General features: G+C 38.6%; 1 protein-coding gene across 3 annotated transcripts in view; it reads left to right on the top strand.

Moving 5' to 3' along the window:
- Uevld (UEV and lactate/malate dehyrogenase domains) overlaps nucleotides 1-20,556 on the top strand; it is a 41,827-nt gene extending 21,271 nt beyond the window's left edge. For 2 of the 3 annotated variants that reach the window (XM_048361506.1, XM_048361507.1), the window contains 6 exons: nucleotides 2,043-2,145; nucleotides 8,470-8,640; nucleotides 9,447-9,620; nucleotides 14,782-14,845; nucleotides 17,409-17,532; nucleotides 19,765-20,556. In XM_048361506.1, the coding sequence (XP_048217463.1) occupies nucleotides 2,043-2,145; nucleotides 8,470-8,640; nucleotides 9,447-9,620; nucleotides 14,782-14,845; nucleotides 17,409-17,532; nucleotides 19,765-19,953 (825 nt within the window). In that variant the 3' untranslated portion in view covers nucleotides 19,954-20,556. Of the gene's footprint in view, nucleotides 1-2,042; nucleotides 2,146-8,469; nucleotides 8,641-9,446; nucleotides 9,621-14,781; nucleotides 14,846-17,408; nucleotides 17,533-19,764 lie in introns of those variants that run through there. The other variant, XR_007213069.1, reaches the window with a different exon arrangement.
- Nucleotides 20,557-25,030: the final 4,474 nt, after the last annotated feature.

The following is a 25,030-nucleotide window of genomic DNA, read 5'->3' as shown; positions in this document are numbered from 1 at the left end:
GGCCTTAGCACTGTCCCTGGCTTCTTTTTGCTCAAGGCTAGCACTCTGTCACTTGAGTCACAGTGCCACTTCTGGCCGTTTTCTACAATATGGTGCTGGGGAATTGAACCCAGGGTTTCATGTATATGAGGCAAGCACTCTTGCCACTAACCACATTCCCAGCCCTTCTTGTTATTTTAATACTAAATAAAATTCTACAAGTAATAACTCTATGCAATTTTTTTCTCTTTTGTATTTTCTTCTTTTAAAGACAATAAGAACAAAGTACTCATCAGGGTATCAGTACTGTGAGTACTTTTGAGTACTAGTACTCAAAAATGTACTCAAAAAATAGTACCAGTGAGTCAGAGCACATGAATTGGATTTTTTGGTGGGTTTTTTTTTTTTTTTTGGCCAGTCCTGGGCCTTCAACTCAGGGCCTGAGTACTGCCCCTGGCTTCTTTTAGTTTTGTTCAAGGATAGCACTCTGCCACTTGAGCCACAGTGCCACTTTTGGCCGTTTTCTATATATGTGGTGCTAGGGAATCAAACCCATGGCATCGTGTATACGAAGCAAGCACTCTTGCCACTAGGCCATATTCCCAGCCCACATGAATTGTTTTATAGCTCATTATATATTTTGAGATTGCTCTTCAGAAAGGCAGGACTTACAATTTATAATGGAGTTATACTCTTAACCATTACACTTCTATCTTATGGTCTGGTAGACAGATCCAAGGGTAATTAATACCTTCTACAAACTGTTAGGAATTTCCTTGCTGTCATTTACAAGCAAATCACCCACCACTCAGGTTGCTAGCCAATCACAGACAGTAGAATTTTTTCCATGAAACCTTTGGTGAAGTTTCTGCATGATAATAAAATTTGACTTTAGCCTTCTGGCTATTACTTACTTCATTTTTTTTATTTTTTTTACCAGTCCTGGGGCTTGGACTCAGGGCCTGAGCACTGTCACTGGCTTCTTTATGCTCAAGGCTAGTACTCTTACCTCTTGAACCACAGCACCACTTCTGGTTTTTTCTGTTTTGTGATGCTGAGGAATTGAACCCAGGGCTTCATGCATGCAAGGCAAGCACTCTACGACTAGGCCACATTCCCAGCCTCTTATTATTTTTTTTTTAAAGAAAAACCTGGCATTAATTTGTTCTGACTTTCAGGCTAGAAATGAGGAGTTTAAATAAACCCCCTTTAAATCATTAGAATGGACATAATGGCATGAACATGAAAACATAAACTTAGGAACAGTTGCAAACTTACTGAGTACACAAACTCATCTTTGTTACCATCCAAAGAAACCTGCAGTTTGTGGCTACTGAGTTAAGGCCTGTGATCCTGGTTTTCAATAGTCAAGGATCGCATTACTCAAGTTCCTAATAATTTCTTGCTTGTATTTCATTTTTTAAGTACTTTATTCATTTGTTTATTATGTTTTTAGACTTTTTATCTTATCCCCCACTTTTATTTGTTTGTCTTTCTTTTTTGGTACTGGGGATCGAACCCAGGACGTTGCACTTGCTAGGCAAGCACTTTGCCACTGAGCTACATCCCAGCATCCCTCACTTTTAAAAACTAATTTTTATGTTCTGTCTTTGTACATACATATTAAGTGCTTTGACCGTGTTTACCTTCTCATCTGCTTTGCACTACCTCAATCCTACTGGTTCCTCCCCCGGAGAATCTCCCTTTTACGTTGATATCATTTTATTACTTTAATTTTTTTAATGTTTAAGTTTAAATTCTTATTAGGGAGTGGTACAAAGGGTTTACAATTACGTAAGTCAGGTAATGAATAGTACAATGCTTCTTGGACAGTGTTACCCCTTCCTTCATTTTTCCCCAATTTCCTCCACCCATCTCTAACCACAAGTTACATAGCTTTTTTTTTTTTTCAGTGTATATGTTTCTTGCACTGCTTTTCTCTTACTTTTCCTTCTTTAGATGGCCTATCAGGCCTTGTTTAGCTCTCACTTCCTACTGAATTTAGATTGAATAACTGATCATGTCCAGTGTAATTCTATTCTTTTTCCAATTGTTCTTTGCAGGGCATTACAGACAGACTGGTCCTCTTAGACCTTTCTGAAGGAACTAAAGGTGGGACGATGGATCTTGACATCTTCAACCTGCCCCATGTGGAGATCAGCAAAGGTTTGTATATTCTGCTTAAAGATGTTTACCTTGCCTGCTCTTAAAGTTGAGTCCTAGGTTTTTTTAATTTATATTTTTATTCTTGGTGCTAAGAATTAAATCATAGAATTTTAATGCTAAAAACCACCTTTGTGTCATGTGTGTTCAAAAGTTGGGTGCCACGGGTTAATAAACCTTTGGTTTGTTTTACTTCTTTGAGAAGAGTATTGTAGTTGCTTTAATAATCTCTTTATAGGTTTCACTTAGACGATCCCTTGGGAGCTATTCTCTTGGGCTTGTCATTTGTAGGTACTAAAGTTCTTAAGGGATCATTTAATGCTTCTATATAACTTTAGAAAATTCTTTAGTACATTGACCGTAGAGGTGAGGCCATTTAGAACCTGAGTAAATTCTTTTTCTTTTTCTACTTTTGTATGTGTTACTATCCATTAAAAACTTGAGGGCTGTGGCAAGAGTGCCTGCCTCGGATACACGAGGCCCTAGGTTCGATTCCCCAGCACCACATATACAGAAAACGGCCAGAAGCGGCGCTGTGGCTCAAGTGGCAGAGTGCTAGCCTTGAGCGGGAAGAAGCCAGGGACAGTGCTCAGGCCCTGAGTCCAAGGCCCAGGACTGGCCAAAAAAAAAAAAAACTTGAAATTATTGCATAACTGAAAGACAGAACTCTTGGACTAAATGGCTAGCATATGGCACACAGTAACTATTGAATATTGAATGAATGTATATGATCTTGAAGCATATATCATGTTTTTATTAGTTTGGGTTGTAAATTTCTGATGACTACTACTATAAATAATTTAAAATGTATCAGTAGCTATCATCTCATAGAGATGTACATTAACAATTTAGGGAATTAAGCTTCTTTGGAAGCTTTAGTAACCTCATTATGATATGGCAAATTGCTTACAACTGACTGATCATCCTAGAGTTGCATTTTGCTCTATTTAGATTTTTTTAAAATAGGGATTTACGGGCTGGGGATATGGCCTAGTGGCAAGAGTGCTTGCCTTGTATACATAAGGCCTTGGGTTCAATTCCCCAGCACCACATATACAGAAAACAGCCAGAAGTGGCGCTGTGGCTCAAGTGGCAGAGTGCTAACCTTCAGCAGAAAGAAGCCAGGGGCAGTGCTCAGGCCCTGAGTTCAAGGTCCAGGACTGGCAAAAATAAAAATAAAATAAAATAGGGATTTACATATGATCATGCAGATATACAGACATATAAAACATGCAAACAGTTAAGCTGATTGTGCACTTATTGAACCTGGGAAAATACTAAAAAAATACATTCCTTCTATTCATTAAGCAAAGTAAAATACCTAAAGCTACTGGGAATTTTTGTACCCTACCAATACAATTTTTAATAGTTATCATCTTAACAATTTTCTAGATTAAGGGTCATTACAAGTATAAGAAAACATACATTTCAAATATTTTGGGTTGTGTTAAAAAGAATTTGAAGCTAGGCACCATTGGTTCATGCCTCAGTTCCTTGCTACTTAGGAAGATGAGATCTGGAGTATTGTGGTTCAAGACCAGGCTGGACCAAAATGTCTGTAAGACACCTCATCTACAGAGTACCCAGCAAAAGTCCAGGCTAGAAGTACAGCTCATGTGGTAGTAATGAGAGAGCAAGCCTAGCAAGCAGACTACATAAACATGAAATTCTGAGTTTAAAAATATTTGTGTGTGTGTGTGTGTGTGTGTGTGTTTGCCAGTCCTGGGGCTTGGACTCAGGGCCTGAACATTGTCCCTGGTTTCTTTTTGCTCAAGGCTAGCACTCTATCTCTTGAGCCATAGTGCCACTTCAGGCTTTTTCTGTTTATGTGGTGCTGAGGAATCAAACAGTGTGCATGCTAGGCAAGCACTCTACTGCTGCTAATCCACATTCCCAAACCCTCTTCATAGTTGTGAATAAATGAGAAATCTTTTAAAGTCAAGTCATATTTCATTTATCACCACATAATCCTCATAATCTGAGTATGAAATAGTCTTTATTGAGCATTTCAGTATACTTAATACTGTTTTGAGAATTCCTTATATAATTGTGATGCTTGCTAGCACAGGGCCTATTCCTTGGTAACCAGTGGCCTAGCAAGAAAGTAGTAGTGTTTTCTAGGCATACTGGAGAGAAGGGAGTTTTGTGTTCTGGTAATACAGATGTCTATTGGGCCTATGGCTCAAGAGGAAGATCAGCACTGTCTTTATAATAAATGCCCAAACTAGCATGTAAGAATTGCTTCAAATGAAAGACTGACTGTGATCAGAAGTAGCTAAAAACACAGATGTGAAAGCTGAGTGCTGGTGGCTCATGCCTGTAATGCTAACTCCTCAGGAAGCTGATATCTGAGGATCACAATTTGAAGCCAACCCAGGCAGGAAAGTTCCTAAGACATTTCATCTCCAATTAACTACCAGAAATGCCAGAAGTGGAGCTGTGTCTCAAGTGGTAGAGCACTAGCTTTGAACAAAACAGTTCAGAGACAACACCTGAATTTAAGCCCAAGGACATTCTCTCTGTCTCTCTCTCTGTCTGTCTGTCTCTCTGTCTCTCTCTCTCTGTGTGTCTCTCTCTCTCTCTCTCACACACACACACACACACACACACACACACACGCCACAAATTGATGTAAAGACAAAGGAAGATATAAACAGTAATTTGCAGTGAGAGTAAAATAATTGTGGAGAGGATTGTTCAGTCAGTGAGGACCCTTGCATTGAATGCAAAGAGAATTACTTTAAGCTGAGTAAGATTGAGATAAGTGCCAAGTCTTGCAGGATTTCGGAGGCTTGTACTAGCAGAGAGGTGAGAGAAGTGTACCAAATACTAAGGGACTATTTCGTATACATAGAAAGTTAAGTCAGACAACTCCTGCTCTCTGAGAGCTCATAGTATGTCTGATATAGTAGCTAGTGGGTATTTATCAAACATGTGATAAGTATATGGGAAACATTGCATATGGAAAGAATTTGGGAACATCAGGGAAAACCAACATCAGGAAAATGAGAAATATTTTGGGGAGTGAATATAAAGCAGATCAGCTTGAGCCAAGGATTTATGCAATAAAGTATCAAGCAATACTGGCTTCTAAGCCTAAAGAGATTAAAAAGGTTTGGGAGCTCAATGGAGTAGGTAGCTTTTCTTGTATTTTTGAAATTATATTAGACATTACTTTGCTTACTCTTAATATCATTCAAAGTAGAACATACAGGAGGCAAAGAAAATTGATCTGGCAAGATTGTTGAGGCCAAATTGTAGAGTGGTAAATTGAGCTGTTCCCTGATTTTTTTTTTCACCAGTCCTGAGGCTTGAACTCAGGTCCTAAGCACTGACCCTGGCTTCTTTTTGCTCAAGGCTAACACTCTACCACTTGAGCCACAGCAGCACTTTTTCTGTTTCTGTGGTGCTGAGGAATCGAACCCAGGGCTTCATGCATGCAAGGCAAGCACTCTACCGCTAAGCCATATTGCCAGCTCTGTTCCCTGATTTTTAATATGGCAAGTCACATTACTGCCCCAGAATTCCTCATCTCCATGAGTCTGTAGAAGAAATAAGATTCTAAAAACAAAGAGTGTTAATAGCATCTGAAACCAAATGCCAAAGGATTGACTTATAAATCTATTAACCAGCTCTAAGACTTTGAGCAATTTATTCAATTTCTCTTTGCTTCTCAGATTCCTTATCTGTAAAATGAGGGCCTGTTCTGTGTTATGGATTAAATTATATGAATAACTATTAACAGTATCTCTTTCAGCTCTTGAAGTTTTTTACTCTAAGCCCTGAAACACAGGAATTACTGAAGATCTACTATCATCATAACTGTCAGAATTTGAACTAAAATTGAATTATTTTATTTCTCAGTAGTTATACAAGTGTGTCATTCTGAACTAGTTTATAAAGATCTTAGTTTATATAGGTCTTAGAGACTTAATTCTAAATATAAACCTTGAATCAGGCTCCAGTGGCTCAGACCTTTTATTCTAATTACTCAGGAGGTTGAGATCTAAGGATTGTAGTTTGAAGCCAGCCCAGGCAGGAAAAACTAAGAATTCTGTACAACTGGTATCTCCAATTAACTACAAAAAAGAAGTGGAGCTGTGGGTCAAGTGGTAGAGTGTTAGCCTTGAGTGAAAAAGCTCAGGACAGTGCCTAGGGCCTTTAGTTCAACCTCCAGGACTGGTGCACACACACAAACACACAAATAATAATAAGCCTTGTATCTGGTTATTAATGACCCACACTGTAATCTCAGCTATTTTGGAAGGAGGATCAGAGGTCAAAGCTAGTCTAGGCAGAAAAGTTCACAAGACTAATAACTGTGTGGAAATGCATGCCTGTCATCCTAGCTATGACCAGAAATCTAAAATGGGCTGATTGCGCTCCTAATAGTAACCAGAGTAGGAAGTGAGCCCCTATCTAAAAAATAACCAGTACATAAAAAGAGATAAACAGCATATGTTTTCTCTTATATGTGGAAGCTAGATCTAAAATACAACTAAAACATGGTAACTTTTATAGGGCTTTATGTATTTACAAACAAACTAACTAAAGGAGGTTGTAAGAAGCGGAGGAATCCAAATGCATAATTCCTCTGAACATCTAAAGTACAGCATATCAAAACAAATTCTGAGAAATAGAAACATGGTTTTTTTTTTCTATATTGTTGTTTTTGTTTTGTTTCTCTTTCGGAGGAGGTGTGGACAAAAGGGGACACAGGAATGGGGAAAGAAGGGTGAGCACTTGCAGCCACTGTATTCAATATACACTATGCTAAAAATGAACTATAACTTGTGGTTAAGCATAGGGGGCAAGGAAATGGGGGAAAGTGAAGGAAGAAGTGACAGTGCCCATGAAATTGTCTGAAATTGTAACTACTTTGTACAACTCCTTAAAAACAACAAAAAATAATAAGAACCAGCCCAGAAAATGGCTAGAGGTGCTTGCCTATAGGCAGACAAATATAATCTACAAACTTTGCAATCTACTTACTGTCTAATGGTATGCTAATATTCAATTATAAATGTTGAGTAGACTCATATTATCCTAGCTACTTTATTTCTGTTTCAGGTCCTGATAACATTATATCTGGCCACAGTTTTGACATTTACTTACATGTAATTACTGTAAAATACATGATAAGGTAGAGAATTAGGTAGTCTGAAAATATTTCTGCTTGAGGTCAGAGACCAGTCATTACAGTAGCTTACCTGGGGGTTCTGTTGAACAAAATTATTACCCAAGTTTCTTATACCCAGTGTAAGAAAAAGTCAGTTAAAAATGAGCCAAAAGGGCTAGGAGTTTGGCCTAGTGGTAGAGTACTTGCCTAGCATGTAGCAAGCCCTGGGTTCAGTGCCACATACACAGAAAAAATCTGGAGTGGCACTGTGGCTCAAATGGTAGAGTGCTAGCCTTGAGCAAAAAGAGCTCAAGGATAGTGCCCAAGAACTGAGTTCAAGCCCTAGGACTGGCAAAAGAAAAAAAAAATGAATTTGAGACTAGTCCGGGCTACATAGCAGGACCCTGTGTAAAACACACACACACACACACACACACACACACACACACACACACACACACACATCCTGTCAAGAAACTTCATTTTAATTTAGAGACTTTCAAAGTCTATCTGTGTCTCTTTTTTCCCTTCCCTCACTTCTTCCCGCCATTCCTTCTCCCCCTCTTCTCCTCTTTCCTGTCTCTCCCTTTGGAATTTTAGGACCAATAAAATCACACTGGTGATATAATTGATTGTAGGTTCATTTTGCTCATGCCTATTATTTTTCCTAAAAAATTTGAGTATTATGTGGGAAATAGAACTTGTATTTACATTCTAGAGTCTGTAATTTATTTTTATTTAACTTTATTGCTGTCTTATTCCTCTTGGGATAAACTTTTTTGTTGTTTTGTTTTTAGATTTTGTTTATTTTTCCAGTCCTGGGACTTGAACTTAGAGATTTGGCGCTGTCCCTGAGCTTGTTTTGCTCAAGGCTAGCACTTTTTATCACTTGAGCCACAGTGCCATTCTGGCTTTTTCTGTTTATGTGGTACTGAGGAATCGAACCCAGGGTTTCGTGCATGCTAGGCAAGCACTCTGCCACTAAGCCACATTCCCAACTGTTTTGTTTTTGAGACTGTCTTGCTGTATAGTTCAGACTAGTTCTGAGTAGAATCTACTTTTCCTCTTAACTTTAGCAGTTTGTATAATTGATCTAGGTTTAAGTATGTCTAAAAACTGTAGAAAAGGAAAAATAAACTTGTCCTCATAAACTAGAACTGAATTAAAGCTTACATTTTGAGCTCCAACTATTTCTTTTTATTCATTAGATTTGTCTGCCTCTGCTCATTCCAAGGTGGTAATCTTCACTGTCAACTCTCTGGGTAGTTCTGAGACCTACCTTGATGTGGTACAGAACAATGTGGATATGTTCAGATCCCTGGTCCCAGCTCTGGGACATTATAGTCAGAATAGTGTCCTGCTTGTTGCCTCTCAACCAGGTAAAAGGCTTTATTTTACATTAATATGATGGTTTAGACTACTATCAGTAATAGAATTGTTATTACCTACAACAAAAAAAAGCATAAAACTTTAGATTATAAAAGGCTGATAGGCAGAGTGCTGGTGGCTCACTGTAATTCTAGCTTCTCAGAGGCTGTGATTGAGGATCTCAGTTTGAAGCCAGCCCAGGAAGGAAAGTCTATGAGAATCTTGCCTCCAATTAATCTCCAAAAAAGCTGGAAGTAGAACTATGGCTCCACTGATCAAGTGCTAGCATTGAGCACAAAAGCTCAAGGACAGTGCCCAGGCCCTAAGTTCAAGCCCCAGGATTGACACTAAAAAAAAAAGGATGGATATCCCGTAAAAGCACTTTTGCCATATGCTGTCAGACAGTTACTTCTAGGACCATCATTAACCATACTGCAACTTAGAATTTCTTATGAAATGTGGTATTATATTGCAATGGTTAGCTATATCTTCCTCAGTGAGAAAATGGTTGAAAGACCAATAGAAAAAATGCAGTGACTTATATGAGAGCCTTTTATTAAATCTGAAGCATTATAAATATTGAGGAATGTGCCAGGGTGCATTAACATTTTACAGAGTTTATGAGGATTATGATTTGAGGCCAGCCTGGGGATGTATAAGTATGTGAGTACGTGTATGTAATGCTTCAATGCACTTAGTATCTAAGAAGAATGTAAATAAGCTGTGATATACTTATTATAGTAACAAATATTTATGAGCTAGACTGGAAGTACAATTTTGTAAACCTTTATGTTTTCACCTTGCCTATAACATTTAGTGGAAATCATGACCTATGTGACATGGAAACTGAGTGCATTTCCTGCAAATCAAGTGATTGGAACTGGATGCAATCTGGATTCACAAAGATTACAATATGTTATTACAAATGTTTTAAAGGCACAGTCTTCAGGCAAGGATGTATGGGTTATTGGAGAGCAGGGAGAAGACAAAGGTAAGAAGTATATTTCTGTTAGTTACTGATAAGTCACCAGTAGTTAAGGCTTTCAGGCCCATCTGGGGACTTTAGAATTGTGGAGCTTAGTTGGCTTTTGTGTCATGTTTTGAGTACCTTCTGTGCAAAGGACCCTCTGTAGACCCTTTGTATGTCTCATTCTCATTTTTCCTTAAGCTTAAGATGAGGTAAAATCCATAAGTCAGGTTTTCAATTTTTGTCCTTAATTTGAGAGTCCAGAATTAACTTAAAGTTTAATTCTTCATGTAAACATTTACATATATATTTATATATGGTTACAAAATTCTTTCCATTCTTGTCCCACTGTCCAACTTGCTTATTACTTTTGCTAAGTTCAGTCTTTTTCCTAAATACCTTTTCTAAAAGAATTTTTACCATTTGTTCATCCTTACAGTCTTTTTTTTTTTTTTTGCCGGTCCTGGGGCTTGAACTCAGGGGCTGAGCACTGTCCCTGGCTTCTCTTTGCTCAAGGCTAGCACTCTACCACTTGAGCCACAGCGCCATGTGTGGCCTTTTCTGTTTCTGTGGTACTGAGGAATCAAGCCCAGGGCTTCATTTATGCAAGGTAAGTACTCTACCACCATGCCATAGACCTGGCCCCTACAGTCTTTTTTTTTAAACCAGTCTCTTGTTCTATCCCTACACCATAAGCATTGTTTCAGTTCTTTGAATAGAAAGGACCCCTTTTCTTATCTTAAAAGAAAGCCTTCCCTATTTAATTTGAGGTTCTCTTCCTTAATTATTCCACATTACAAAGCCAGGGTGGTCAGATGGTAACAATACCCCTTTATGTATACATTTCTATTCTTCTAAATAAGCATTTGTCTACTTACTACTGTACTGTATACTAGGGTTACATAAAAGATGTATAGAACAAAGTCTATACCTTATTTGTGCTTTATCTTAGATAGAAAATATATAGTAAAAATATTAAATCTTTTAGTTAACAAGTATAGGATATGATTTGTCGAAATGAGTATTACCAATTTATCATACGTAGATACTTATAAGTAAGCATTGGACATAGGCTCAACATTGCTAGAAAAATTTCCTATAAAAGCCATCACCGAACTGGATTTTGAAAGAATAACTAATATTTGAATAGATAACAAAGATGGGATAGATATTCCAGGAGTGGGAAATAAGAAACAGAAAAGGCACATAGTTAGGAATGACAGGTTTATGAGATTAAAATTTAAAAAAAAAGAAAAAGAAACCTGTGAATTCTTCAAACAGGAACAATTTTAAACCTACCAAAAAAAAACCAGTTCATGTTTGATTAAAGAATCTTTTTCCCTCCAAATGTAGGAATTTATTTTCAGAAACTTTTACTGAGCCTTGCTGTCTGTTGGTGGAACTACTAGATAGACATGGATACACCTGACTCTGCCTTTAAGAAGCTTGCAGTCTAAGTCAGGAAATGACTAGGGGGAAATATTGACTTAGTGTGAACAAGGATAAAAGCACAGAGAATGCATATGGGAATTGTGTTGAGCTCTAAACTGGGAGCAAAAATGGAAATGGGTGCTTGTAAATTGAAATTACTTAATGTTGTAAAATATTTAACACATAAAACCTGCACGTAAGTTGTAAAACATAAGAGAGAAAATATCCAAATTAACACTATTACCAATACCACTGAAGCTTCCTATGTACTTCTCCCAAGTCTGTGTTCCAGCTTGCCATCTAGGGGTATCATCAGATCACTTTTTTGTTTTTGTTTTAGCAGTGCTAAGGATCAGGCCCCGCTCAAGCTTACTGGGCAAACGCTCCACCACTGTTATACTCCTTGCTACGCTTGATTCAGAAATAGCTGACAGTTACATCTATTGATAGGTACATTTACCTTGACCCTCAAGCCAGAAATAGGTTAGAGGCTCTGCTGGTTTTATGTACAGACATCGTGTGTGTGTGTGTGTGTGTGTGTGTGTGTGTGTGTGTGTGTTTGCCAGTCCTGGGGCTTGGACTCAGGGCCTGAGCACTGTCCCTGGCTTCTTTTTGCTTAAGGCTAGCACTCTACCACTTGAGCCACTGCACCACTTCTGGCCTTTTCTATACATGTGGTGCTGGGGAATCGAACCTGGGGCTTCATGTATACAAGGCAAGCACTCTTGCCACTAGGCCATATTCCCAGCCCCCAACTGGTATATTTTTGTATAAGTGACATCACCACAGTAATGATTTGAGGTAATTAATATTATCATTAGTTTTTATTAAGTGCCTACTATGTATAGTAAACTCTCTGGGTACATCTCCTTGGTATCTCGTTTAAACTTTACAAATACATTCTGAAAGAGGAGATGTTTTCTAAATTTATAGATGAAGAAACTGAAGGCCCAATAAGGAAAAGTAATTTTCTCAAAGTCATATAGCTAGTAACGGAATTGAAACTGTGTGTGTGTGTGTGTGTGTGTACTCCTGTAGTGGCGCTTGAACTCAGGGCCTAGGTCCTATCCTTTAGCTTTTTCACTTAAGGCTGGCACTCTACCACTTGAGCCACAGCTCCACTCCTGGATTTTCAGTGGTTAATTGGAGATAAATCTCATGACATTTCCTGCCCAGGCTGGCTTTGAGTTGCAGAGTAGCTAGGATGGCAGGTATGAGCAAGCCACAGGTGCCTGACAAGTGCACTTTCTTGCTGTCACTTAGATAATTTTATCTAAAGCATTTATGAAAGTCTGGCACATAGTAAGCACTCTGCAAATGGTAGTTGTTATGATAGGATTGGCCAGAGAATGATGGATTTAAAAATGGCAAAAGAACATCAGTGCTTTGAAATAAGCAATGTTAGGATTTGGGAACAGATATCAGAACACAAGTTGTAGAGTTAGAGGTGTGATTCAAGTTATAGAATGCTGTCAGCCAAGAACAAGGCCTTAAGTTCATACCCCAGTACTGCCCAAAGAAATAAGAGAAGGAAGAAAGAAAGACTACAAGTTGCAGAGACAAAATTATTCTTTAAAATTTTTCAATTACAAACAATAGCTACAGCTTCAGGAAGGACCATGTGGCATATAAAATCATTAGGATCAGTTTCCTGCTTCCCTCAATTTCATCTTCTGTCATTGTGCCAAGCATTTCTCTGCCAGTTAGATGGTTAGTTTACAGTCTTCATAATGGTTCTACATTCCTTGCTTCCTCACCTTTGCACCTGCTGCGTCTTCTCCCTGAACATTCATTCACTTGGCTAATTTCTGCTTACTCTTAGGACTGGGAGTGGGTACCAACACTCCTAGGAAGTACTCAAGGTTAAATACATTCATGCATGTGTTATGACCATTATTGGGTTGTGATTGTGTCTGTTTCATTATTATGCTGTGTTTTAATTACTTGCCAACTTACCCAACTAGGCTTATGTCCTTGAGCTTGGAATGGCTTCCATATGTTGTAGAACTAATGAGTGATCTTGGCACTACCTTGATGTAACAAAAAAACCCATTCATTTATTTCAGGACAACTAGATAGTTTGATGCTGATATTTTCAGCTAGTACTGAAATCCTATATAAATTTTAGATAACTGCAGTGGTATCTTAGAAATCTAAGGGCTAGACCTCTGGACAGAAAAGACCCAACTGCTTGTGGTAAGGGAAAAGTGTTTATATAATGAAAAAAGCTATCTCACAGGTATTTTTCATTAAAATTCTTAGCACCTTCTCTTGAGGAATTCGTCAGAAGATAAGGAATGATTAGATACAATATTTGAAATGGCTACTTTAGGATGAATATACATTTATAAAATTTGAAAAGATGAGCATAAAAGAAATAATAACTATTTTCATCGAAACACTTGAGAGTTCTGATGTCACCGGGAAGTCTGAACATGGTGAACCTTTCTCCCTCTCTAACATTTTTTTTTCTTGTGGCTCTTAAAAGTCAGATCTCATATAGAAGAAAGATAAAGAATGTGAGATTGCTGGCTACCATCTATATTCATCTGATAAGATAGATCTATCTGTATGATGACAGCAGTCCTTAGAATTTTAGACTTTCATATCCATGTCTTGTGCCTACTATGCTACATTATTCATCTTTTTTTAATTTTAACTTTTATTGTTATTATAAAGTTGTATACAGAGAAGTCACAGTTACATGTCAGATAATAAGTAATTTCTTTTTAGGCAATGTCACCCCTTCCCTCTCTCCTAATTTTTCTTTGTTTCTTTGTTTCTTTTTTTTTTTTTTTTTTGCCAGTCCTGGGCCTTGGACTCAGGGCCTGAGCACTGTCCCTGGCTTCTTTTTGCTCAAGGCTAGCACTCTACCACTTGAGCCACAACGCCACTTCTGGCCATTTTCTATATATGTGGTGCTGGGGAATTGAACCCAGGGCTTCATGTATAGGAGGCAAGCACTCTTGCCACTAGACCATATCCCCAGCCCTGTTTCTTTCTTTCTTTAGTTTTCTTTCTTTCTTTGTCTCTCTCCCTCCCTCCCTCCCTCCCTCCCTCCCTCCCCCCTCCCTCCCTCCCTCCCTTCCTTCCTTCCTTTATTGCCTATCAGTCCTGGGCTTGAACTCAGGGCCTGAGCACTGTCCCTGTCTTCTTTTTGCTCAAGGCTAGCTCTCTACCTCCTAACCCACAGCTCCCACTTCTGGCTTTTTCCATTTATGTGGTACTGAGGAATCAATCCCAAGGCAAGCACTCTACTGCTAAGCCACATTCCCAGGCACAAAATGTAACTATTTCCACTTAATATTTAACATACAGACTCTCTAACATAGACGCTCTAACAATGTGAAATTTCTATCCTGACATTGAAGGCTGCTAAATTATTTTTCCCCTAGTGGAAGAAATTAGCCCAGTGCAATTCCCAACAGGACAAATGCCAAGTGCTTGCAGCATTTGGTGGCCTGTTATATGTAGCCTGCTGAGGAAACAACTGTTCCTAGTTGAACAGTGAAATGGCTGTTATGGAACTATTCTTGACAAGAGAGAACAGATAAGAAGGTTACAAGTAGATTTGGAATGGTGTTTTGGGGGAAGTAGTAGTTTAAAATTTTTCTCAGCAAATACAGTACCATAAATGGGAAACAACTTGCTCAAAGGAGTCAAACTTTAAGAAATTAATTCAGGTACCTTTATCACATCTTAATCCCAAGAGAATCATTGACAAAATATAATTAATTTTTCATTTAATTTTTAGTGCCCACATGGGGCGGCCAAGAGGAAGGAATGAGTGATAGCTCTCAGGCACAGCTGTCTAACAGGTAACCATGCAGATTTGCACAAATCCAACTAAAAATCACAGCATGTTCTTATGAGGCTTCTGTTAACAAAAACTACCTAGTGTGGAAAAATTCCAAAGTGTAAGGGAATGGTGTTGTATAGTCTTTGATTTCTTACCTCAGGGTAGATCTATGATTACCTTGTAAACTCTTCCAACTGACATTTAAAGAGAACATTTTCCTTGTTTGAGACAGAGACTCTTCTTATATTCTGTCATCTGAGGGTATTAGCAGTTTTCTTAATGTAGAAGAAAATTTTTCCATACCACTTAGGAATTATATTAATTATGCATTTCAAATCAGCCTAATGTGAATAAATATGTTGTCTTATATGTCAAGAGGACAAGTGTATAATTCACAGATTCTTGCTGTTTGCCTTTATTCTGAGGTCTTCCAGGATCTGAGCTCCCCAGGTTGGATTTATACACACATACTTTCACATCATTTGTTGTTTCACTGCCACATAATAACAAAGTTAACTCAAATCTTAGGTGGTGGTGAAATTTAACTTTTTTTTTGGCCAGTCCTGGGCTGTGAACTCAGGGCCTGAGCACTGTCCCTGGCTTCTTTTTGCTCAAGGCTAGCACTCTGCCACTTGAGCCACAGCGCCACTTCTGGCCATTTTCTGTATATGTGGTGCTGAGGAATCGAACCCAGGGCCTCATGTAGAGGAGGCAAGCACTCTTGCCACTAGGCCATATTCCCAGCCCCATGATATTTAACTTTTAAACCTTGACTTGTGGTTTTTATTTATTTTTTATTTTTTGGCCAGTCCTAGAGCTTGGACTCAGGGCCTGAGCACTGTCCCTGGCTTCTTTTTGCTCAAGGCTAGCACTCTGCCACTTGAGCCAGAGCGCCACTTCTGGCCGTTTTCTATATATGTGGTACTGGGGAATCGATCCCAGGGCTTCATGTATACAAGGCAAGTACTCTTGCCACTAGGCCATATTCCCAGCCCCGACTTGGGGTTTTTATATGATAATAAGTGGAAAGAGTGCTTTCTTACTGAGAAAAATGGTGCATAATTTTCTTGCATTTGTAAACTTATTTGCTCTGTTTTGGTGGTACTGGGGATTAAACCCAAGGCCTGAAACATGGTAAACATTTATTTACTACTGAGCTCTACTGCCTATAGTTTTTTTTTTAAGAAACAAATGTAAATGATTGTTTCATTTTTATTTTTATAAGAAGAATATATGGCCAGGTGTTGGTGGCTCATGCTTTTAATCCTAGCTACTTAGGAAGCTGAGATTTTAGGACTGCTGTTCAAAACCAGCCTGGACAGGAAAACCCATGACTCTCGCCTCCATTAAACTTCTAAAAAGTCAGAAGTGGAGCCTGTGGCTCTACTAGCCTTTATCTTTGAGCTACAAAGCTCAGAGACAGCACCTAGGTTCAACAAAAAAAGCTATATGCTGATAACACTTCAAATACTGCAAGATCATAAAGTAGATAGTAACAAGCTGGGATAATTCTATATTCTAGAGAGAACCCCTGTTGAATTTATTGTTCATATCTCACCTGGTTTGTTTTCAATACTTCTATAAATATAGCTATTTCTTATAATAGATTCATACTATCTTGCAACATCCTTCCTTAATGATAAGTCTGGGTATCTTTCCATATTATACATGTAATTCTGTCTCATTTTTTCTTAATAGTTATATGGTATAGCTTTTGGTACTGATTTATGGAACCAGTCTGCTTTGATGATTGTTTCCAAATACCTGAATTTGCACATGTTACTGTAGGATCTTGCCAAATCTTCCTAAAAGGTTAGATTACTTTATACCCTCAGCATTAGTTGTAGGAATACCTATCTGTAGCTTCTTAGCTTTCAGTCATTTTAATTTTTTGCCAGTGTTAATAGGCTAAACTGTTATTTGATGTTTTAATTTCTATTAGTTAAATACTCACAAGGGTTCATTAGCTATAGGCATATGATCATATAAAATGATATTTATCAAAATGAACTCCAGGAAATGGAAACAAGAAGTTTTATGTTATTTTTTCTTTTTTTGTTTGTTTTTTTCTCTCTCTCTTCTTTGTCACTGTTTTTGATTTCCACACCTTTTTGCCTTGTGTAAGTTTATCTATTTGGAGGAGAGCACAGAAATGGTGGGATAAAGGGTGAACAAATGTAGCAGTGGTGCTCACCAGACGCTATGTTGAAAATGAACTTTACACCTGTAGGAGAGGGGCTCTGGAGGGAAAAACTGGGAGACAGTGAGGGAAGAGATGACCCTGTTCAAAAAGAAATGTACTTATTACCTGACTTAGGTTAACTGTAACCCCTCTACATCACCTTTACAGTAACAATAAAGAGTATTGAATGACAAGAAGTGGCAGGGAACATTTGTGTTTTCTCTCTGAAGTATGCATCTAATATAAGCTTATTTTTTTAACTTTGTTAATTATCTGTATGCCACCCTAATAATTGATGTATAACTTTTATTTTCATATTATAAAATGTATAATTCCTTAATATAAACTAAATAGTGTATGTTTTGGATATTTACTGAGATTTTGTCTCCTTGTAATCTAGAGCCATGGAAATACTAAGAGTAAAAGGTCAAAGATCCTGGTCTGTTGGCCTGTCAGTGGCTGACCTGGTTGACAGCATTGTGAACAATAAAAAGAAAGTACATTCGGTGTCAGTTTTAGCAAAGGTAATAGCTATTCTTACTCTTGTATTTTGACCTGACAGATTAATAACGTAAAACCATAAAAAGTGCTATTCAAACTGTAATTCGGGTATGTTTAGCATCATTATCCTGTTGGCTATGGAAAGTCTAGACTTCTGCCCAGTTTTTCTCTCTTTATAATTTTTGAGATTCATCAACAAGTATTATAGTTGACTTTTTTTTTTGCCAGTCCTGGGCCTTGGACTCAGGGCCTGAGCACTGTCCTTGGCTTCTTTTTGCTCAAGGCTAGCACTCTGCCACTTGAGCCACAGCGCCACTTCTGGCCATTTTCTATATATGTGGTGCTGGGGAATTGAACCCAGGGCTTCATGTATATGAGGCAAGCACTTTTGCCACTAGACCATATTCCCAGCCCTCATCAACGAGTATTATATATGCCATGAACTTCTGGTTGTCTTTTGTCACTTCAGTCGGCCACCTCACCCTGGATTGATGTGCTAGCTGGTCTAAGCTGGTTATTGCTCTGCTTGTCCAGTTTATTTTTGCCACTTTATTCAGGATATAAATTTTGTAAAGTACATCTAAAATCAGGTACAAGGGGCTGGGAATATGGCCTAGTGGTAGAGTGCTTGTCTTGTATACATGAGGCTCTGAGTTCAGTTCCTCAGCACCATATATATATATATATATATATATATATATATATATTTTTTTTTAAGCCTAAAGTGGGGCTGGGAATATGGCCTAGTGGCAAGAGTGCTTGCCTCGCCTCCTACACATGAAGCTCTCGGTTCGATTCCCCAGCACCACATATATGGAAAACGGCCAGAAGGGGCGCTGTGGCTCAGGTGGCAGAGTGCTGGCCTTGAGCGGGAAGAAGCCAGGGAGGGTGCTCAGGCCCTGAGTCCAAGGCCCAGGACTGGCCAAAAAAAAAAAGCCCGAAGTGGCACTGTGGCCCAAGTGGTAGAGTGCTAGCTAGCTTTGAGCAAAAACAAGTCAAGGACAGTGCTTAGGCCCTGAGTTCAGGCCCCAGAACTGGCAAAAAAAAAAAAAAAATGAGGTACAAATGTTTAGTCAAATATTTTTTTTTTTTTTTTGGCCAGTCCTGGGCCTTGGACTCAGGGCCTGAGCACTGTCCCTGGCTTCTTCCCGCTCAAGGCTAGCACTCTGCCACTTGAGCCACAGCACCGCTTCTGGCCGTTTTCTGTATATGTGGTGCTGGGGAATCGAACCTAGGGCCTCGTGTATCCGAGGCAGGCACTCTTGCCACTAGGCTATATCCCCAGCCCCCATAGTCAAATATTTTTTAAAAATTAGAATTTTCCAGCAGGGAAATAAAATGTGGAAAGAAAACTTACTGTATTTGTCAGGTGTTGGTGGCTCATACCTGTAATCCTAGCTTTATCTTAGGAGGCTGAGATCTGAGGATTGATGTTCAAAGTCAGCCTTGGCAGGAAAGTTCACGAGACTCTTAACTCCAGTTAACTGTCAAAAAACCAGAAGTGGAGTTGTGGCTCAAGTGGTAGAGCATTGGCTTCCAGCAAAAAGACCAAGGGACAGCTCCCAGTGTCTGTGATCAAGCCCCAGGACCGGCACAAAAGCAAAAAAGTTACTGTATTTGACTGTCCAGAACACCTACTCTGCCCACTCCCCAAGGAACTCACTGTCCATTTTTCTTAGCTTCCAATCTGCTTCTAACCCACATTTCAGGCAGCTCAATTACCTACCTACAAGGGGAATATCTTTGACCAAGTTTTCCCATGTCTCAAAATTTTTCTGAAGTAATTACTTGAGTTTTGAAAAAAAACAGGTAAATAGCTGGGCACCAATTCATGCCTGTAATCCTGGTTACTCATAACACTGAGATCTGAGGGTCTGAGGATCTGGGTCAGAAAGCCTGAGAGACTCATCTCCAGTTAACTTCCAGAAAACCAGAGTGGCACTGCGGTTCAAAGTGGTAGATCAAAAAAGCTCAAGGACTCCAACCCCTGAATTCAACCCCATGACCAACTAAAAAAAAAAAATAGGTAAATAAAGCCAGGCATGGTACTACACAACTATACTTCTTGAGATGAAAATCTAAGGCAAGAGAATCTCATGTTCAGTGCCAGCATCAGCTACATAATGAGTTTAAGGCCAGCCTGGACTACGTAACAAGACTCTATTCAAATGTATGAATGAATGATGAAAATTATGATATTGTCTTACCCTTTAGAATGATTAAATCTATTATAATCCATATTATTTTCATTCCAGGGATATTATGATATACCTAATGAAGTGTTTTTAAGTCTGCCTTGCATCCTTGGAGCAACTGGGGTATCTGAAGTGATCAGAAACACAGTGAAAGAAGACACAGTGGCTAAGAAACTGCAGAGCAGTGCACACACAATCCATGGTCTCCAACAACAGTTAAAACTTGGATTCTCAAGTATAGTTACCTAAAAGGGAAGAAAGGTCACTTAATTTTTCCAGCACAGATAAGTTTGAGAAGTTCTGTATCTTATCCTTGCTTGGTTAAGGTAGATAGTTTCTTGGTAGCTTTCTAATTTGAGTCTTTAAGAAGTTAAAGTGATAAATCTGATTTTGGGGGGGGATTCTTGACATTATTATTCTGTTCTTTAAACCTACAACAAGGATAAATATTACTCTTCAGTGTATATAACTTTGAATTGTATATCCTAAACTCAAAGCACATTTAGCACTTTGGAAATGTCCTGTAAGAAATACATTTTAAACAATTTCTCTTTGACATTTATAATAAACATGATGAATAGAAAGGCTAGAATGGGCCTTACTTATAAAATCAGTATTGAGTACACATTCCAAAGATTTCATAGCTCAAGGTATTAATATTTCTTTTGCAAAATCCAGTTGGCAAAGTATTTTATTTTCATTCTTCAAATTCATTAGCTACCAAAAGCTAGAAAAGAGGAACTAGTAGAATGGCTCAAGTGGTAGAGCACTTGCTTAGCAAGCATAAAGCTCCAAGGTTAACCCCCAGCATGTCTAAAAACAAACACCAAAAATTTGTCAAAAATAATTTTTATATATGTATATGTGTGTGTATATATATATCCCCCACTGGTCCCCACTTGTGGGGCTTGAACTCTAGGCCCGAGCACTGTCCCTGAGCTCTTCATCTCAAGGCTAGAGCTCTACCACTTGAACCACAGTGCCACTTCCCAGTTTTCTGGTGGTTAATTGGAGATAAGAGTCTCTCAAACTTTCCTGCCTGGGCTGGCTTTGAACTGCGATCCTCATATCTCAGCCCCCTGAGTAATAGTAGGCACCCAGCTATTATTTTTTATACTGGAGCTTGAACCTCAGGGCTTTGACCTCTCTCTTGGCGTTTTGTGTTCACAGCTGATACTTTACCACTCCAGCTTTTTTCTGCCAGGCTGGCTTCGAATAGCAATCTCATTTCTCAGCCTCCAGAGTAGCTGTGATCTAGACATGAGCCTCTGGGTGCTTAGAAAAGAATTTTATATTTATTATCAAATAAAGGCTCTGTATGCCTGTTTAATAGTAAAATAATAAACAATTTTTAGAAATTAAAATAGTAAACATTTCAATATATAAAGAAAACATGTAATTTAATTTTTAGTGGAATTTCTTTTCTGAAATATTATATTACGTCTTCCTGGGATGTTTAGGATTCCTATGTCACAAACTTACTGTGATATTAGGAAAAGCATAGAGAAATATGTATTATAATGGACAGAAATAACAAAGCCATGTATTAGGTCAAAATATGGGCTTTCATGAAAAGCCTTTGGTATTAAGAGAAAAGAGGTTAAATGGACAGGTTTTACTGAGAAAACCCTTTAATCATTGCAGAAGAAATCACATAGCAATACATATGTTTTACTGGTAGGGCAGTAATATTTTTATATGTGAACAATATCATGTTAGTACTATTGTGACACACAACTATTTTAACATAACTATTTTAACATCAGTGCTTTTTTGTGCCAGGCATTGTGCTTAGTGCTTTATTTAGTCTATCCTCAAAATAATCCACTTAAATAATCCAGCATTACTTTGCTAAGGAGAAAATTAAGGTGTAGTTCATAAGCTCTTGTGGCCTTTAAAGGGACATTACCTATCCATACAACCTCAACTTTATAGATACCAAAAAGGGAAAAAGACTTCTAACAGCCAATGATTGTCACAAGACCCCAAAGTTGGGGTTTTGAGTATTATGAAAGTTTTATTGTCTGTAGTGACTTACTTTTTTTTCTTTTTCTTTTTTCTTTTGCCAGTCCTGGGACTTGAACTCAGGGCCAGGGCACTGTCCAAGGCTAGTACTCTACCACGTGAGCCACAGAGCCACTGCCAGCTTTTTTGAGTAATTTATTGGAGATAAGAGTCTCATGGTCTTTCCTGCCAGGGCTGACTTTGAACTGCAGTCCTCGGATCTCAGCCTTCTGAGTAGCCAGGATTATAGGCCACAAGCACTGACATATAAGTGGCTTGCTTTAAAAAAAAATGGTTTGGAAAGATTATCTGGTATTATGAGATATATCCTCAGCTAATAGCAAATGGGACAGATACTGACACAAATGTTTGTTTATTTATAATCATTCAGCTAGTAGTTAATAGGAATTTATTATACATCAAGTACAAATGATGAACTTGTCTGAATGAGGTACAAACTCTCTGGTGCTTATGATCTAATATAAGAAAAGAAAAATCAACTGTTAGAAACACAGTAATCAAATCTCACAAACAAATGTATGGTGGCAAATATAGTAATTACTGTGAAGAAGTCCAACCTGCGTTAGAGGCATATTAACAAACAAATCCAAATCTAGCTAAGGAAATAGGAGCCAAATGGTTTGTCAATGATACATGCATCCTAGGTAGAAAGGAAATAATCTAATGTTCACTTAGTATAATAGTAGATAGTTATAATGCTGATCAGCAGATGAAATTCTATATAACATGTTTAAGAAAGCTGAAAATTAATATGCTTGGAAAGGTTCCCAGATTTAACTGGACAAAACACCTTTGACATTTGTGCCCAACATATATAAGTAAGGGTAGAGCACTTGCCTAACATGCCCAAAGCCCTGGATTGTTCCCAGCACTGAAAAAAAAAAAGACAACAAAACCTTGTATATTTGAAAAGACATTCATTTCTAATAAATGATCATTAGCAATTGGATAAATCCTAAAATCTGATTTCCAGTATTCTTTAACGATTATAATTGCCAAAAGCTGACTATATTAATTACAAAAGGAACGTTTCAATACAGTAGCTATTTCTTGAGCACTACTATTTCTACAAGTATTATGTGAGAAGATGACTCTTTGAAGATGAGTGGTAGTCCTCACCTTCTGGAAGGCCAAGAGATAGAAGCAATTCTCTGTATCAGATATATACTGTATATTCTGTACATTAGCAATTATGTTCCAAGTTCTCCATGATAAGGTACCATTGCCACTACCTTATTATGATTTGGTGAGAATTTTAACCATCACAGTGCTTCTGTTAACTCTTTTTCCAAAAATCATGCAGTGCCTCTTATGATTTTTAGTGGGACTTGGGTTAAAATGGTTTTCTGATACTATAGAAGATAGAGTTTTGATTTTGCAATTTTCATTGTTTTCCTTAAATGTCAAGAATAAACTTGATTCTAAAATGGCCTAATGATGCCTGATTTATTTAAAGAGTATTTACATATAATTCATACAGCACCCAGGACATCTAATTATTTCATTGCAGCCCATGTACAAAATGAAAAGATCAGCTTTTATCACTTGTTTCTCTCTCTCTCTCTCTCTCTCTTTTTTTTTTTTCTTTTGCCAGTCCTGGGGTTTGGACTCAGGGCCAGAGCACTGTCTCTGGCTTCTTTTTGCTCAAGGCTAGCACTCTACCACTTGAGCCACAGCGCCACTTCTGGCCTTTTCCATATATGTGATGCTGAGGAATCAATCCCAGGGCTTCATGTATATGAGGCAAGCACTCCTGCCACTAGGCCATATTCCCAGCCCTATCACTTGTTTCTGTCCGTGAATTTATGATCCTTTTTCTTTAGCCTCTCCTGTTAATAGGATTACAAACATACACTACCATGCCTGGCTAAGAAAACTTTATAAGAAATGTTTTACCTAGCAGTCCTCCATTTCACAGAAGCAGAACTGCTCTAATTGAATGTACTTCTAAGTATGCTATGACTCTAAGAACATTTTTTAAATCATGGCTTTTGTTGTTGTTGCCAGTCCTGGGGCTTGAACTCAGGGCTTGGGCACTGTTCCTGAGCTTCTTTTGCTCAAGGGTAGCACTCTACCACTTGAGCCACAGCACCACTTGCAGCTTTTTCTGCTTATGTGGCACTGAGGATGCGAACCCAGGCTTCATGCATGCTAGGCAAGCACTCTACCACTAAGTCATATTCCCAGCCTGAAACCATGTTTTTAAGCAGGCATAAAACTGCAGGGGCAGTAGACTAACCTTTTGGTTTAACTAGTAGAAGATGACTAGAAATAACTTATCTAAGAATGATACCTGTTGGGTTAGCCTGTGTGTTTATGTTGATTCTTCCATATGTTTTTAGTTAGGGCCCTTCATATATGCGGACTTCCTCTTAGATTGTAACTTTATAAGAGAATCAGTGCCATAGCCTTGTTCTCTAGTGATATGCTAAAACGGAAATCTAGCAATGCTTCACATAATCAAACCTAAGCTTTACAATACCTTGATTGGCATTGTGCTTATAAAGTTGGTGAGAAGAAATATTGATGAGTAATCACCATAGTGAGCCTTTATTTAAACTAGAAATTCAAATAAGATGGAATACCTGCCCTTGTACCGTACAAAGCTTTGGTCTTTATAGACCCGAAAACAAGCTTGCCTTCAAGGACTTGTCTTGAAAGGCGAGACTAGTAAACAGATAGAAGGCAATGTAGGATGCAGCCTGCTTGTGTTTGTATCGGGGCACGCATGTTTTGAGAGGAAAAGGTACCCTGGGGAAGACATTGGGTTTGGCATCCTGAGAGAAGAGCTTCGAACCCTTTGCCCTTGTGAACGTAGGATGTGAAGACTTTCAAACTTGAAAAATCTCATAATCAGGGAAACCGTGCGCATCATCTAATGCAAACCTTATTAGTACTAGACACTCAAGTCGGCGCTGAAAGTGTACTTGTCCATACCATTCTCACTAGGGCAAGTCTGTGAGAGAGCCCTGCCTGCCCACCAGCTTCCAATGAATTAAGGCTCACCAGAAAGCCCCGCCTACCTCTTCCCCTCCCCGCACCTGCTTCTAAGGGCGACCAAGAACCACCGGCCACTCTTACCCGGCCCAGCATTTCAATGCTCCTTAGAACAAGCCTGCCCTAATCTTTGAGATCCGCTCTGATTTGCCAAGTACCCTTACGACAGAAGTGGACCGGGACTGAACACCCATCAAGCCCCGGCTCTCATGTCTTTGGGTGGCCTCCCATCGCCGCCGGACCGTGGTCCCGGAAGTGACGTAAAGGAAGCGGAAGTGCAGCGATGGTGCTGACTTCCTGTTGT

The sequence above is a fragment of the Perognathus longimembris genome, chromosome 13 (genome assembly GCF_023159225.1).
Source record: "Perognathus longimembris pacificus isolate PPM17 chromosome 13, ASM2315922v1, whole genome shotgun sequence".
NCBI lineage: Eukaryota > Metazoa > Chordata > Mammalia > Rodentia > Heteromyidae > Perognathus > Perognathus longimembris.
Note: the sequence above shows the minus strand (reverse complement) of the source record. Positions and strands in the feature narration are given on the sequence as shown.